General features: G+C 48.4%; 1 protein-coding gene across 7 annotated transcripts in view; it reads left to right on the top strand.

Annotated features, from left to right (window-relative positions):
• E4F1 (E4F transcription factor 1) overlaps positions 1 to 17448 on the top strand; it is a 124382-nt gene that overhangs the window by 41646 nt on the left and 65288 nt on the right. For 5 of the 7 annotated variants that reach the window (XM_063934715.1, XM_063934712.1, XM_063934714.1 and 2 more), the window contains exon 2: positions 13393 to 13538. In XM_063934715.1, coding sequence (XP_063790785.1) covers positions 13393 to 13538 — 146 coding nt within the window. Of the gene's footprint in view, positions 1 to 13392; positions 13539 to 17448 lie in introns of those variants that run through there. The other 2 variants (XM_063934716.1, XM_063934717.1) reach the window with 2 other exon arrangements.

Below are 17448 nucleotides of genomic sequence, written 5' to 3' on the forward strand. Positions count from 1 at the left end.
GGCTCATCTTGGGCAGCTGCCCGAGGGGTCTCGGCTTTCCAACTTTGCCGAGCTGCAACTTGGTCAGGGGCAAACACGTTTGCTAAATTCTACAAAATTGATACCCTGGCTGAGGAGAACCTGGAGTTCTCTCATTCGGTGCTGCAGAGTCATCCGCACTCTCCCGCCCGTTTGGGAGCTTTGGTATAATCCCCATGGTCCTTACGGAGTTCCCAGCATCCACTAGGACGTCAGAGAAAATAAGATTTTACTCACCGGTAAATCTATTTCTCGTAGTCCGTAGTGGATGCTGGGCGCCCATCCCAAGTGCGGATTGTCTGCAATACTTGTATATAGTTATTGCCTAACTAAAGGGTTATTGTTGAGCCATCTGTTGAGAGGCTCAGTTATATTCATACTGTTAACTGGGTATAGTATCACGAGTTATACCGTGTAATTGGTGTGGCTGGTATGAGTCTTACCCGGGATTCAAAATCCTTCCTTATTATGTCAGCTCGTCCGGGCACAGTGTCCTAACTGAGGCTTGGAGGAGGGTCATAGTGGGAGGAGCCAGTGCACACCAGGTGACCTAAAGCTTTCTTTAGTGGTGCCCAGTCTCCTGCGGAGCCGCTATTCCCCATGGTCCTTACGGAGTTCCCAGCATCCACTACGGACTACGAGAAATAGATTTATCGGTGAGTAAAATCTTATTTTCTAAGAGGTTACTGATGGCGTACCCTTTCCCGCCAACGGACAGGTTACGTTGGGAAACATCCCCTAGGGTGGACAAGGCGCTGACACGCTTATCTAAAAAGGTGGCCCTGCCGTCTCAGGATACGGCCGCCCTAAAGGAGCCTGCGGATAGAAAGCAGGAAGCTATCCTGAAGTCAGTGTATACACACTCTGGTACTCTACTGAGACCTGCTATTGCTTCAGCCTGGATGTGTAGTGCTGTAGCAGCGTGGACAGATACTCTGTTAGACGACATAGATTCCCTCGACAGAGATACTGTTTTGCTAACCCTGGGCCATATCAAAGACGTCGTCTTATATATGCGAGATGCTCAGAGGGACATTTGCCTGCTTGGCTCTAGAATTAATGCTATGTCCATTTCTGCCAGGAGGGTCTTATGGACTCTGCAATGGACAGGAGATGCTGATTCTAAAAAACACATGGAGGTTTTGCCTTATAAGGGTGAGGAATTGTTTGGGGACGGTCTGTCGGACCTCGTGTCTACAGCGACAGCTGGAAAGTCCACTTTCTTGCCTCAGGTTTCCTCACAGCCTAAGAAAGCACCGTATTATCAAATGCAGTCCTTTCGTTCCCAAAAAGGCAAGAGGGTCAGGGGTGCATCCTTTCTTGCCAGAGGCAGGGGTAGAGGTAAGAAGCTGCACCATGCAGCCAGTTCCCAGGAACAAAAGTCCTCCCCTGCTTCCACTAAGTCCACCGCATGACGTTGGGGCTCCACAGGCGGAGCCATGTGCGGTGGGGGCGCGTCTCCGAAACTTCAGCAGCCAGTGGGTTCGCTCACAGGTGGATCTCTGGGCTATACAAATTGTATCTCAGGGATACAAGCTGGAATTCGAAGCGACTCCCCCCCGCCGTTACCTCAAATCAGCCTTGCCAGCTTCCCCCATGGAAAGGGAGGTAGTGCTGGCGGCAATTCACAAGCTGTACCTCCAGCAAGTGATTGTCAGGGTCCCCCTCCTTCAACAGGGAAGGGGTTACTATTCCACAATGTTTGTGGTACCGAAACCGGACGGTTCGGTGAGACCCATTCTGAATTTAAAGTCCTTGAACACTTATATAAAGAAATTCAAGTTCAAAATGGAATCGCTCAGAGCGGTTATTGCAAGCCTGCAAGAGGGGGATTTTATGGTGTCGCTGGACATCAAAGATGCTTACTTGCATGTCCCCATTTACCCACCTCACCAGGAGTACCTCAGATTTGTGGTATAGGACTGTCATTACCAATTCCAGACGTTGCCGTTTGGCCTGTCCACGGCACCGAGAATATTTACCAAGGTAATGGCCGAAATGATGATACTCCTTCGGCAGAAGGGGGTTATAATTATCCCGTACTTGGACGATCTCCTTATAAAGGCGAGGTCCAGGGAGCAGTTGTTGATCAGCGTAACACTCTCTCAGGAAGTGTTACTACAGCACGGCTGGATTCTGAATGTTCCAAAGTCGCAGCTGATTCCTACGACGCGTCTGCTTTTCCTGGGCATGATTCTGGACACAGAACAGATGAAGGTGTTTCTCCCGGTGGAGAAGGCCCAGGAATTAGCATCTCTGGTCAGGGACCTCCTGAAACCAAAACAGGTATCGGTGCATCACTGCACGCGAGTCCTGGGAAAGATGGTGGCTTCATACGAAGCCATTCCCTTCGGCAGGTTCCATGCAAGGATCTTTCAGTGGGATCTGTTGGACAAGTGGTCCGGATCGCATCTTCAGTTGCATCGGCTGATCACCCTGTCCCCAAGGGCCAGGGTGTCTCTTCTGTGGTGGCTGCAGAGTGCTCACCTTCTCGAGGGCCGCAGGTTCGGCATACAGGACTGGGTCCTGGTGACCACGGATGCAAGCCTCCGAGGATGGGGGGCAGTCACTCAGGGAAGAAACTTCCAAGGGCTGTGGTCAAGTCTGGAGACTTCACTACACATAAATATACTGGAACTAAGGGCCATTTACAACGCCGAGTCAAGCAGAGCCCCTGCTTCGAAACGGCCAGTGCTGATTCAGTCAGACAACATCACGGCGGTCGCCCATGTAACCTGCCAGGGCGACACAAGAAGCAGGATGGCAATGGCGGAAGCCACAAAGATTCTTTAATGGGCGGAGAATCACGTACAAGCACTGTCAGCAGTGTTCATTCCGGGAGTGGACAACTGGGAAGCAGACTTCCTCAGCAGACACGACCTCCACCCGGGAGAGTGGGGACTTCATCATGAAGTCTTCCAACTGATTGCAAACCGATGGGAACTGCCACAGGTGGACATGATGGCGTCCCGCCTCAACAAAAAGCTAAAAAGATATTGCGCCAGGTCAAGGGACCCTCAGGCGATAGCTGTGGACGCCCTAGTGACACCGTGGGTGTACCAGTCAGTATATGTGTTTCCTCCTCTTCCTCTCATACCAAAAGTACTGAGAATAGTAAGAAAGAGAGGAATAAGAACAATACTCATTGTTCCGGACTGGCCAAGAAGGACTTGGTACCCAGAACTGCAAGAAATGCGCACAGAGGACCCATGGCCTCTGCCTCTCAGACAGGACCTGCTGCAGCAAGGGCCCTGTCTGTTCCAAGACTTACCGCGGCTGCGTTTGATGGCATGGCGGTTGAACGCCGGATCCTAGCGGAAAAAGGCATTCCGGATGAAGTTATTCCTACGCTGATAAAGGCTACAAAAGACGTGACAGCAAAACATTATCACCGTATATGGCTGAAGTATGTTGCTTGGTGTGAGGCCAGGAAGGCCCCTACAGAGGAATTCCAACTGGGTCGTTTCCTGAACTTCCTACAGTCAGGGGTGACTATTGGCCTAAAATTGGGGTCCATAAAGGTCCAGATCTCGGCCCTATCCATTTTCTTTCAAAAAGAACTGGCTTCACTGCCTGAGGTTCAGACATTTGTTAAGGGAGTGCTGCATATTCAGCCCCCTTTTGTGCCACCAGTGGCATCCTGGGATCTTAACGTTGTGTTGGATTTCCTGAAATACCACTGGTTTGAGCCACTTAAGACCGTGGAAAGTGGTCATGCTGTTGGCCTTAGCATCGGCTAGGCGTGTGTCGGAATTGGCGGCTTTGTCATGTAAAAGCCCATATCTGATCTTCCATATGGACAGGGCAGAATTGAGGACTCGTCCCCAATTTCTCCCAAAGGTGGTGTCATCGTTTCATTTGAACCAACCTATTGTGGTGCCTGCGGCTACTCGGGACTTGGAGGACTCCAAGTTGCTGGACGTAGTCAGGGCTTTGAAAATATATGTTTCCAGAACGGCTGGAGTCAGGAACACTGACTCGCTGTTTATCTTGCATGCACCCAACAAGCTGGGTGCTCCTGCTTCAAAGCAAACTATTGCTCGCTGGATCTGTAGCACGATTCAGCAGGCTCATTCTGCGGCTGGATTGCCGCATCCAAAATCGGTGAAAGCCCATTCCACAAGGAAGGTGGGCTCTTCTTGGGCGGCTGCCCGAGCGGTCTCGGCTTTACAGCTTTGCCGAGCGGTTACTTGGTCGGGTCCAAACACATTTGCAAAGTTCTACAAGTTTGATACCCTGGCTGAGGAGGACCTTGTGTTTGCTCATTCGGTGCTGCACAGTCATCCTCACTCTCCCGCCCGTTTGGGAGCTTTGGTATAATCCCCATGGTCCTTACGGAGTTCCCAGCATCCACTAGGACGTCAGAGAAAATAAGAATTTACTCACCGGTAATTCTATTTCTCGTAGTCCGTAGTGGATGCTGGGCGCCCGTCCCAAGTGCGGACTTTCTGCAATACGTGTATATAGTTATTGCTTAACTAAGGGTTATTGTTATGAGCCATCCGTTGAGTGAGGCTCAGTTGTTGTTCATACTGTTAACTGGGTAAGGTTATCACAAGTTGTACGGTGTGATTGGTGTGGCTGGTATGAGTCTTACCCGGGATTCCAAATCCTTTCCTTGTAATGTCAGCTCTTCCGGGCACAGTTTCCCTAACTGAGGTCTGGAGGAGGGGCATAGAGGGAGGAGCCAGTGCACACCAGATAGTACCTAATCTTTTCTTTAGAGTGCCCAGTCTCCTGCGGAGCCCGTCTATTCCCCATGGTCCTTACGGAGTTCCCAGCATCCACTACGGACTACGAGAAATAGAATTACCGGTGAGTAAATTCTTATTTTTCCCCCACAGCTCTCCCGGCAATTCCAGGAGTACGATTGATTAGTTGGGTCAGGAAAAGTACCTAACAATGTATTGTACGCACTGTGAATCACCGCTACCCAGATCGCCTGATCTTATGTGCAGCACATAAGATCAGAGGATCCAGCATATGACCTGCGGGACCGCGTATCGGATAATCATCCAAACTATTCACACTTTCACTAACGATATATTGGCCCGACGGTCTTTCAGGTGTGTGGGGAGCTTTACAAGTGTGAAGAATCTCCAAGCTGTTTGCAAATATTTATGCTAAATCCAACTCTTTTATTTTCTGCAAGAACTGGCATAAAACCTATGTACCAGTAATCAGGTCTGAATCCCACCATTCCAGGACCTCCTTAAGATTTACACAGATACCAAATCCCCCTAAAATCGTTCCTGTCTACTTATCATACTTTGTAACCCACACAAACCGTAACTTGCTTTGTATTGTTACGTATTCCGCAGCACTTTACAGAGAATATTTAGTCCTTCACATCAGTTCCTTGCCGCAATTGTGCTTGCTGTCTATGGGCCTTATTCAGGATTATTAGCAAACCAAAAAAGTACACATGGCACATGGGAAGGGGGGGGGGGGGGGGCAGATGTAACATGTGCAGAGAGAGTTAGATTTGGGTGGGGTGTGTTCAAATGGAAATCTAAATTGCAGTGTAAAAATAAAGCAGCCAGTATTTACCCTGCACAGAAACATTATAATCCAACCAAATCGAAATACCGACGCCGGCATCCCGTCTAGGGACACTATCCTGGCACCATAATCCTGATCGCTGGGATTCCGATCAAGTAATTGCCGGGCTGCCGGACAGTTAAGCCCCGCAGGTGGGTTCATTTTAGGCTGCAGGGGGTGTGTGTTTAGGTGTGGGGGGAGGGGTTGGCTGCGGTGGGAGGGAGGGGTGTGTGTTAGGGTTAGGCATCCACAGAAAGGGAGGGCTAGGGTTAGGCTGTGGGGAGGGGGGGTTAGGTGTAATCACCGCCAGGGAGAGTTAGGCTTACCCTTGTCGGGTTTCTCAACATCGAAATGCCGCAGTCAGTATTTTGACTGCAGTTATATTGAACCCGACCCATTAGTACCGGCTGCCTTGCTGCAGGGAAGAAGAAAAATATATAATATAGCGCTAGCACAGGCCCAATCATTCCTGCGTAGAGATGTTTCTGACGGTGTTCTTAGCGGTGATTACAAGGCTAACTTTTGTATGCTTACTTATAATATCAGGGGTTTCTCCTTCCAGGAATCTTCCATCTAACGGTTCAACTGTGGAGACTTTCCACAAGGGAATCTCATGGGCTTTCGAAGCATCTTCAAAGTTCCACAATTCTGCAGTATATAGGAACCTGTGGCTTTTCGCAGTGACTGCCATTACAGTCCTGTGAAATTTTCGTCTAGAGTATACGTTTCCACCGAACCCGAGGTTGCCGCCTGGAATCACCCGCATCAGGGTTTTACATGTGATTGTAATCCTAGTGACTCTAGACTGGCAACTCATGTAGGGGTATGCCAACATTTTTAGATTGTTGGCAGGTCATGAGTGGCGTCTCCCTTTTGTCCGGATCTGCTGTAACAAGGTCTGTTTTTACAGCTGGACCTCCTTGGGTTGGTTTTAACAGCCTGGTTTTTGAAGCTGAAGTTTTTATTTCTACCTCTGTTCATTTTTTTTCCCAACAACATTTTGCCCTTCTTCTAGGGGTCCATACCTGTTTACAGGGTGTGGGTGTATTCCACTACCATTTTTCATCTGCCAACTGCATGGTGGGATCTTGATCTGGTCCTGTTAACTCTCTGCCTGAGTCTTTACCTTCAGTAGATCTTCAATTCATTATAGTAAAGCTATATTCCTTATGGCTAATGCCACCGCTCGGTCTGTTACCAGGTTGCGTTTTTGTCTTGTAAGCCATCTTGTCTCCTCTTCCATGATGATAACGTTGTTCTCCTTACTGCTCCTACGTTCAAGCAGAAAGTTGTCTTGGTTTTTCACATAAACCTTCCCGTGAATTAGATAGTTTGGCTCTACTAGACGTAGTTCAGACTGTGCAGTTTTACTTGGACAAGACTTTTTCTGTCTGTCGCACAGATTCTCTGCTTGTTATTTACACCGCACATGCATAGTGCAAGGCGACCAACACCATACAGGGCGTCTGCGTAGTCGCACTGGTGATCTCCAGGGAAGCACAACACAAAGCTTTGGTGAAACAAGTCTGTCGTGCTGTTCTCTGGTCCTCTGTCCACACGTTTTTAGCGTTTTCAGGTTCTTTCCTTTGGTGACACCCACTTTAGGAATACAGTTTTCCGGTCAGGCAGCCTGAGCATTCCCTCACCTGAGGGCAGCTGTTGAACATCCCATGGTCCAGTGTTCCCCAGCCTGCGTTCCTTCCCTTATGCTCCAAGGTGCAAAGAAGAAGAAGAAGAAGTAGTGGAATCCTGGGGTTGCAGGGGGAGGAGCTTAGAATTTAAAGCTACAGTTTAGTTTATGTGCCAACTCCTCCAGCCATCCTGCAATCCCAGGGTCCAGTGTTCCCCAGCCTGCTCCAGAGAAGATGATATAACGGTAAGTGACCATAAATCCCCCCCCTGTTTTTTTGTCACTGGTGGGGTCCATGAAAAGCTCCATTTTGATGATTTCTTTAGTCACAAAAAATAAGATTTTACTTACCGATAAATCTATTTCTCGGAGTCCGTAGTGGATGCTGGGGTTCCTGAAAGGACCATGGGGAATAGCGGCTCCGCAGGAGACAGGGCACAAAAAGTAAAGCTTTTTCCGATCAGGTGGTGTGCACTGGCTCCTCCCCCTATGACCCTCCTCCAGACTCCAGTTAGGTACTGTGCCCGGACGAGCGTACACAATAAGGGAGGATTTTGAATCCCGGGTAAGACTCATACCAGCCACACCAATCACACCGTACAACTTGTGATCTAAACCCAGTTAACAGTATGATAACAGCGGAGCCTCTGAAAGATGGCTTCCTACAACAATAACCCGAATAAGTTAACAATAACTATGTACAATTTATGCAGATAATCCGCACTTGGGATGGGCGCCCAGCATCCACTACGGACTCCGAGAAATAGATTTATCGGTAAGTAAAATCTTATTTTCTCTATCGTCCTAGTGGATGCTGGGGTTCCTGAAAGGACCATGGGGATTATACCAAAGCTCCCAAACGGGCGGGAGAGTGCGGATGACTCTGCAGCACCGAATGAGAGAACTCCAGGTCCTCCTTAGCCAGAGTATCAAATTTGTAAAATTTTACAAACGTGTTCTCCCCTGACCACGTAGCAGCTCGGCAAAGTTGTAATGCCGAGACCCCTCGGGCAGCCGCCCAAGATGAGCCCACCTTCCTTGTGGAGTGGGCCTTTACAGATTTAGGCTGTGGCAGGCCTGCCACAGAATGTGCCAGTTGGATTGTGCTACAGATCCAACGAGCAATCGTCTGCTTAGACGCAGGAGCACCCATCTTGTTGGGTGCATACAATATAAACAACGAGTCAGATTTTCTGACTCCAGCTGTTCTTGCAATATATATTTTTAATGCTCTGACAACGTCCAGTAACTTGGAGTCCTCCAAGTCACTTGTAGCCGCAGGCACTACAATAGGCTGGTTCAGATGAAATGCTGACACCACCTTAGGGAGAAAATGCGGACGAGTCCGCAGTTCTGCCCTGTCCGAATGGAAAATCAGATATGGGCTTTTGTAAGATAAAGCTGCCAATTCTGACACTCTCCTGGCAGAAGCCAGGGCTAGAAGCATGGTCACTTTCCAAGTGAGATATTTCAAATCCACCTTATTTAGTGGTTCAAACCAATGAGATTTTAGAAAATCCAAAACTACATTGAGATCCCACAGTGCCACTGGAGGCACCACAGGAGGCTGTATATGCAGCACTCCCTTAACAAAGGTCTGGACTTCAGGGACTGAAGCCAATTCTTTTTGAAAGAAAATCGACAGGGCCGAAATTTGAACCTTAATAGATCCCAATTTGAGACCCATAGACAATCCTGATTGCAGGAAATGTAGGAATCGACCCAGTTGAAATTCCTCCGTCGGAGCACTCCGATCTTCGCACCACGCAACATATTTTCGCCAAATTCGGTGATAATGTTGCACGGTTACTTCTTTCCTTGCTTTAATCAAAGTAGGAATGACTTCTTCCGGCATGCCTTTTTCCATTAGGATCCGGCGTTCAACCGCCATGCCGTCAAACGCAGCCGCGGTAAGTCTTGAAACAGACAGGGACCCTGCTGAAGCAAGTCCCTCCTTAGAGGTAGAGGCCACGGATCTTCCGTGATCATCTCTTGAAGTTCCGGGTACCAAGTCCTTCTTGGCCAATCCGGAACCACTAGTATCGTTCTTACGCCTCTTTGCCGTATAATTCTCAATACTTTTGGTATGAGAGGCAGAGGAGGAAACACATACACCGACTGGTACACCCAAGGCGTTACCAGCGCGTCCACAGCTATTGCCTGCGGATCTCTTGACCTGGCGCAATACCTGTCCAGTTTTTTGTTGAGGCGAGACGCCATCATGTCCACCATTGGTCTTTCCCAACGGGTTACCAGCATGTGGAAGACTTCTGGATGAAGTCCCCACTCTCCCGGGTGAAGATCGTGTCTGCTGAGGAAGTCTGCTTCCCAGTTGTCCACTCCCGGGATGAACACTGCTGATAGCGCTATCACATGATTCTCTGCCCAGCGAAGAATCCTTGCAGCTTCTGCCATTGCACTCCTGCTTCTTGTGCCGCCCTGTCTGTTCACATGGGCGACTGCCGTGATGTTGTCCGACTGGATCAACACCGGTTTTCCCTGAAGCAGAGGTTCTGCCTGGCTTAGAGCATTGTATATTGCTCTTAGTTCCAGAATGTTTATGTGAAGAGACGTTTCCAGGCTCGTCCATACTCCCTGGAAGTTTCTTCCTTGTGTGACTGCTCCCCAGCCTCTCAGGCTGGCGTCCGTGGTCACCAGGATCCAATCCTGTATGCCGAATCTGCGGCCCTCCAATAGATGAGGACTCTGCAACCACCACAGAAGAGACACCCTTGTCCTTGGAGACAGGGTTATCCGTAGGTGCATCTGAAGATGCGACCCTGACCATTTGTCCAACAGATCCCTTTGGAAAATTCTTGCGTGGAATCTGACGAATGGAATTGCTTCGTAAGAAGCCACCATTTTTCCCAGGACTCTTGTGCATTGATGTACAGACACCTTTCCTGGTTTTAGGAGGTTCCTGACAAGCTCGGATAACTCCTTGGCTTTTTCCTCCGGGAGAAAAACCTTTTTCTGAACCGTGTCCAGAATCATCCCTAGGAACAGCAGACGAGTTGTCGGCATTAACTGGGATTTTGGAATATTCAGAATCCACCCGTGCTGTTTTAGCACTTCTTGAGACAGTGCTAATCCCATCTCTAGCTGTTCTCTGGACCTCGCCCTTATTAGGAGATCGTCCAAGTATGGGATAATTAATACGCCTTTTCTTCGAAGAAGAATCATCATCTCGGCCATTACCTTTGTAAAGATCCGAGGTGCCGTGGACAATCCGAACGGCAGCGTCTGAAACTGATAGTGACAGTTTTGTACAACGAACCTGAGGTACCCCTGGTGTGAGGGGTAAATTGGAACGTGGAGATACGCATCCTTGATGTCCAAGGATACCATAAAGTCCCCCTCTTCCAGGTTCGCTATCACTGCTCTGAGTGACTCCATTTTGAACTTGAACTTCTTTATGTACAGGTTCAAGGACTTCAGATTTAGAATAGGCCTTACCGAGCCATCCGGCTTCGGTACCACAAAAAGAGTGGAATAATACCCCTTCCCTTGTTGTAGAAGAGGTACCTTGACTATCACCTGCTGAGAGTACAGCTTGTGAATGGCTTCCAAAACCGTCTCCCTTTCGGAGGGGGACGTTGGTAAAGCAGACTTCAGGAAACGGCGAGGTGGATCCGTCTCTAATTCCAACCTGTATCCTTGAGATATTATCTGCAGGATCCAGGGATCTACCTGCGAGTGAGCCCACTGCGCGCTGTAATTTTTGAGACGACCGCCCACCATCCCCGAGTCCGCTTGAGGAGCCCCAGCGTCATGCTGAGGCTTTTGTAGAAGCCGGGGAGGGCTTCTGTTCCTGGGAAGGAGCTGCGTGTTGCTGTCTCTTCCCTCGACCTTTGCCTCGTGGCAGATATGAATAGCCCTTTGCTCTCTTATTTTTAAAGGAACGAAAGGGCTGCGGTTGAAAAGTCGGTGCCTTTTTCTGTGGGGGAGTGACTTGAGGTAGAAAGGTGGATTTCCCGGCTGTAGCCGTGGCCACCAAATCTGATAGACCGACTCCAAATAACTCCTCCCCTTTATACGGCAAAACTTCCATATGCCGTTTTGAATCCGCATCGCCTGACCACTGTCGCGTCCATAAAGCTCTTCTGGCCGAAATGGACATAGCACTTACCCGTGATGCCAGTGTGCAGATATCCCTCTGTGCATCACGCATATAAAGAAATGCATCCTTTATTTGTTCTAACGACAGTAAAATATTGTCCCTGTCCAGGGTATCAATATTTTCAATCAGGGACTCTGACCAAACTACCCCAGCACTGCCCATCCAGGCAGTCGCTACAGCTGGTCGTAGTATAACACCTGCATGTGTGTATATACTTTTTTGGATATTTTCCATCCTCCTATCTGATGGATCTTTAAGTGCGGCCGTCTCAGGAGAGGGTAACGCCACTTGTTTAGATAAGCGTGTTAGCGCCTTGTCCACCCTAGGAGGTGTTTCCCAGCGCTCCCTAACCTCTGGCGGGAAAGGGTATAATGCCAATAATTTCTTTGAAATTATCAGTTTTTTATCAGGGGCAACCCACGCTTCATTACACACGTCATTTAATTCTTCTGATTCAGGAAAAACTATAGGTAGTTTTTTCATACCCCACATAATACCCTGTTTAGTGGTACCTGTAGTATCAGCTAAATGTAACGCCTCCTTCATTGCCAAAATCATATAACGTGTGGCCCTACTGGAAAATACGGTTGATTCGTCACCGTCACCACTGGAGTCATCGCCTGTGTCTGGGTCTGTGTCGACCGACTGAGGCAAAGGGCGTTTCACAGCCCCTGACGGTGTTTGAGTCGCCTGGACAGGCACTAATTGATTGTCCGGCCGCCTCATGTCGTCAAACGACTGCTTTAGCGTGTTGACACTATCCCGTAGTTCCATAAATAAAGGCATCCATTCCGGTGTCGACTCCCTAGGGGGTGACATCCTCATATTTGGCAATTGCTCCGCCTCCACACCAATATCGTCCTCATACATGTCGACACACACGTACCGACACACAGCAGACACACAGGGAATGCTCCTAACGAAGACAGGACCCACTAGCCCTTTGGGGAGACAGAGGGAGAGTTTGCCAGCACACACCAAAAGCGCTATATATATATCAGGGATAGCCTTATAATAAGTGCTCCCTTATAGCTGCTTTGTTATATCAAATTATCGCCATAAATGTGCCCCCCCCTCTCTGTTTTACCCTGTTTCTGTAGTGCAGTGCAGGGGAGAGACTTGGGAGCCGTCCTGACCAGCGGAGCTGTGAGAGGAAATGGCGCCGTGTGCTGAGGAGATAGGCCCCGCCCCTTTTCTGGCGGGCTCGTCTCCCGCTATTTAGAGAAATCAGGCAGGGGTTAAATATCTCCATATAGCCTCTAGGGCTATATGTGAGGTATTTTTAGCCTTTATAGGTAATCATTTTGCCTCCCAGGGCGCCCCCCTCCCAGCGCCCTGCACCCTCAGTGACTGCCGTGTGAAGTGTGCTGAGAGGAAAATGGCGCACAGCTGCAGTGCTGTGCGCTACCTTTTGAAGACTGCAGGAGTCTTCAGCCGCCGATTCTGGACCTCTTCTGTCTTCAGCATCTGCAAGGGGGCCGGCGGCGTGGCTCCGGTGACCATCCAGGCTGTACCCGTGATCGTCCCTCTGGAGCTTGATGTCCAGTAGCCAAGAAGCCAATCCATCCTGCACGCAGGTGAGTTGACTCCTTCTCCCCTCAGTCCCTCGCTGCAGTGATCCTGTTGCCAGCAGGAATCACTGTAAAATAAAAAACCTAGCTAAACTTTTTCTAAGCAGCTCTTTAGGAGAGCCACCTAGAATTGCACCCTTCTCGGCCGGGCACAAAAATCTAACTGGAGTCTGGAGGAGGGTCATAGGGGGAGGAGCCAGTGCACACCACCTGATCGGAAAAAGCTTTACTTTTTGTGCCCTGTCTCCTGCGGAGCCGCTATTCCCCATGGTCCTTTCAGGAACCCCAGCATCCACTAGGACGATAGAGAAAGGTAAAGTTAATTGTACTGGGCCAGTAATCATCAAATACATGTCTCAATCCTGAAAAACAAATTGGTTCCTTTAGCAGATCATTTACAAAACTTTTAAGTGACAACATGTACTTTGAATTCCACAGACAAATAATTTCATTTTGCATGAACATGGATTTTTCTTTACTTTGGTAAAGTAAGCTTTCCTATCTCGTTTCAGATGATGACGATGTGCATAAATGTGGTCGCTGCCAGACTGAATACACGAGCTTGGAAGAGTTTGTCCAGCACAAGATACAAAAAGCTTGCCAGAGAGCCCTGGAGCATACCACCGAGTCTACCATATCGATCCTGAGCAGCCAAGAGGTAAGTTGTATTTTCTGCTAAGTCTGACAATTGTTGGGTTAGGGACTGTATCAAGCTCTTTGTGATCTGTGAGGTGCTTCCTTTATTAAGGGCTGTTTCACGTTTGGTGACAGAAATCAAGCTGGGTAGCACTGCAAACTCTTTATTGTCTCCCCAAGTACTAATTATAAAAATCTAAATAATTTTATAAGGCGCCACAGTGCCTGGCTGCAGGGAAGAACCAGGACACATGTAAACAGGGGCAAACAAGAAAGATATATCAATGCAGATATGACAGCAAGCGTTATGGAGGGCACAGCTTATGAGCAAGCTTACATTCTAATTGGAAGAGGGCCCAGCTGAGAGAAGAGGAGCAGCAGTGGCTCAGAATGTAGACTGGCACAGTTGTGAGGGGACATTACTGTGGGGTAGTATAGATGTGAGGGGGCCTTAGTGTGGCTAGTATCGGTGGGGGTGGGGTAGGTGTGAGGGGGCATTAGTGTGATTAGAATAGGTGAGTGTGTGGTAGATGTGAAGATGCATTAGTGTGGGTAGATGTGAGGGGACATTAGTTTGGGTAGTATAGATGGGTGCGGGGATGGTATGAAGGGACATTAGTGTGGGTAGTGTAGGTGGCAGTAGGATAGCTGTGAGGGGACATTAGTGGGGTAGGTGTGAGGGGACATTAGTGTGGGTAGGTGTGAGGGGACATTAGTTTGGGCAGTATAGATGAGAGGGGTAGGTGTGAGGGAAGATTGTGTATAGTGTATGTGGGAGTGTGCTAATAAGGTGCATTAGTATGGGTAGGTGTGAGGGGACATTAGTTTGGGTACTATAGATGGGTGCGGGGATGGTATGAAGGGACATTAGTGTGGGTAGTGTAGGTAGCAGTAGGATAGGTGTGAGGGGACAATAGTGTGGTTAGTATATGTAGGAGTGGGGTAGGTGTGATGGGACATTAGTTTGAGCAGTATAGATGAGTGGGGTAGGTGTGAGGAGACATTAGTGTGTATAGTATAAGTGGGAGTGTGCTAGGTGTGAAGGTGCATTAATGTGGGTAAGTGTGAGGGGACATTAGTGTGGGTAGTATATGTACATTAGTGTGTTTGTGTGTAGTGTAGGCTGAAGTAGGGTAGGTGTGAAGGGGTAATAGTTTGTGTAGTGTAGGTGGGAGTGCATTAGTGTGGGTAGGTGTGAGGGGACATTAGTTTGTATGGTATAGATGAGAGTAGGGTAGGTGGGATGGGCCATTAGTGTGGGTACTATAGATGGGGGTGGGCAAGGTGTGAAGGGTCATGCGTGGGTAGTATAGATGAGAGATGGGTAGGTGGGAGGGGGCATTAGTGTGGGTAGAATAGATGAGTAGGGTAGGTGGGAGGGGGCATTAGTGTGGGATGTATAGATGAGAGTAGGGTAGGTGGGAGGGGGCATTAGTGTGGGTAGTATAGGTGGGAGTATGATGGGTGGAGGTGGTGGTGAAGGCTTTGTGGGCAAGTAATTTTAGTTTAGATTTAGAGCCAATATAGGGACTAGGTATACTAGTCAGTCAAATATTTTGGAGGGAAAGGAAGGAAGAGAGTTATGCGGCGGGATGTCATAGAGCCCGAGATCGCCAGATGTGTACCATACCTTGTAAGTGATTGTCCCTTTAAAAAAAAATGGTCTGAGATCGGCCCTCATACCGCAACTCCGGTGATCTCGGACTCCATTACATCTCGCCGATGGTGAGTGAAACTACAAGTCTCAGCATAAACCGCCAGCAATTTGCCACAGATTGTCCAGTCCTGGAGTAGGCAGACTCTGCAGCTTCAGCCTATGGTCCAGGAAGTTTCTCAGTACTTAGGAGTATTCCTGCTATCAAGAGAACCAGTGTGTGGAAGGCTTGATGTAATGTTGGAACAGCTTTTTTATAAACTAAAGAAGATTTATTATCCATATATAAGCACAACTTATTTTCTGTATTGCACTTTTATGAATAGCAAGTGTCACTTATGCAAGCGTATAACATGTATTATTACCATGATGTCACAAAGTGCATCCTGAAATAGCGTTTTCTAACTTCAATATGTCCATATACTGTCTATTTTTGCTGGTTAATACATCCGAAAGTTTATTGACTTGTGTATGGAAATAAATATCTTTATCCTAGAACAGGCCTGGCCAACCTGTGGCTCTCCAGCTGTTGTGAAACTACAACTTCCAGCATGCCCTGTGAACATTTTGCTATTAGGGAATGATAAAATGGTGGAAGGTCATGCTAGCATATGTAGTTTTACAGCACCTGGAGAACCATAGGTTGGGCAGGCCTGTCCTGGAACATAATTTCTGTATCTTTTCTTCAACTTTTGGTTTGTTGTATACCTTAGAATAAAAATAAAAACATTTTATAAAGTTTTATTGAAATGAACAAAGCAGCTTATGTAGAAACGTGCACGCTGTAGTATGTGCTTTGTAGATCTGAATCATGCAATTGTGGCAGCTACTACAGAACCTATATTTCTCTTACGTCCTAGGGGATACTGGGAATCCATTTAGTACCATGGGTATAGACGGGTCCACTAGGAGCCATGGGCACTTCAAGAATTTGATAGTGTGCGCTGGCTCCTCCCTCTATGCCCCTCCTACCAGACTGAATTTAGAAAATGTGCACGGAGGGGTCGGTCACGTCTCTGGAAGCTCCTGAAGAGTTTTCTGCATTTATTTCCTGAGCTTGTTGATTTCAGGCAGGACTGGATGGCACCAGCCTGCCTACTTCGTGGGACTTAGGCGCGGGGGGGAGGGGGGGGGGGGTGAGTACTAAGCTGGCGTCCAGGTTAGCGGGTCACCGGCCATTATGGCGGCATGAGGGTATGGAGACGCACGGCTTCTGAACGGAGTGGACTACGTCTTTTGCTGTGTAAGGGCACAGACGCTGAAGCTAAGATTGGCATTAGCGGTAAGGGCGCCGGGTGCTGGCTCCATACTCTCTCTGTGTCTCCCTGGAAGGGCTCTCTGTGGGTTAATTGTGCATTTAACCTTTTCCTGTGTGTGCTGTCACTGTTAAAGCATGTCAGGCAATGAGTGTGTTTCATGTAAGGCACAGTGTTCCTCTTCTCCAGGGGGTTCACTAGTGTGTACTCAGTGTAGTATCCCTTCCCAGGCTAGCGGGGCAGAACCAGCATGGCTGGACTCCATTAGGGGAATGATTTCCAACATTTCTACTAAATTGTCCCGCACTGAGACGCAGTACTTAAGACAATCTATGACTGAGTTTATGAAAAGAGACTCAGTACCCAAACCAGCGTCACAGTCCCCTGCCATTTGTCCGCAAAAACGTACTTTGTCCCATATCCTGCAGTCTGACTCCGATGATGAGGGGTCAGACATGGAGGAGGGGGAGGTGGACAGAGGGGAGGGAGACTACTCTGTCACAGGGAATAGAGGCTCTCATAGAGGCTATCAGAGAAGTTCTGCAGATCCCTGATAAGGTGACAGAGGAGAGTGGGGAATCTTATTTTAATATAAAGAAGAAATCCTCAGCCACTTTTCCTGTGTCAAAGGAACTAAATACCCTGTTTGAAGACCCGTGGGTTAAACCTGATAAGAAGTTTCAAATCCCTTAACGGTTATCATCTTTTCCTCCTGAAAATCCACCGATAGTAGATGCATCAGTATCCAGGCTGTCGTGAAAATTGTATGGCCTGTCCCGGGTGCAGCCTCCCTGAAAGATGCGGCTGATCGTAAAATTGAGACCACACTCAAATCCTTGTATACAGCTGTTGGGGTGGCCCAGAGACCCACTATAGCATGTGGGTGTATTACAAAAGTCATTGCCAAATAGTCGGGTAACCTAATTGAGGAGTTAGATACATTGCCTCAGGGGGAGATTATTTTACTCCTGCAACATATACAGGACGCAGGTGCTTATGGCTACGCCAATGGACTGCCGACG

The sequence above is a fragment of the Pseudophryne corroboree genome, chromosome 7 (assembly GCF_028390025.1).
Source record: "Pseudophryne corroboree isolate aPseCor3 chromosome 7, aPseCor3.hap2, whole genome shotgun sequence".
NCBI lineage: Eukaryota > Metazoa > Chordata > Amphibia > Anura > Myobatrachidae > Pseudophryne > Pseudophryne corroboree.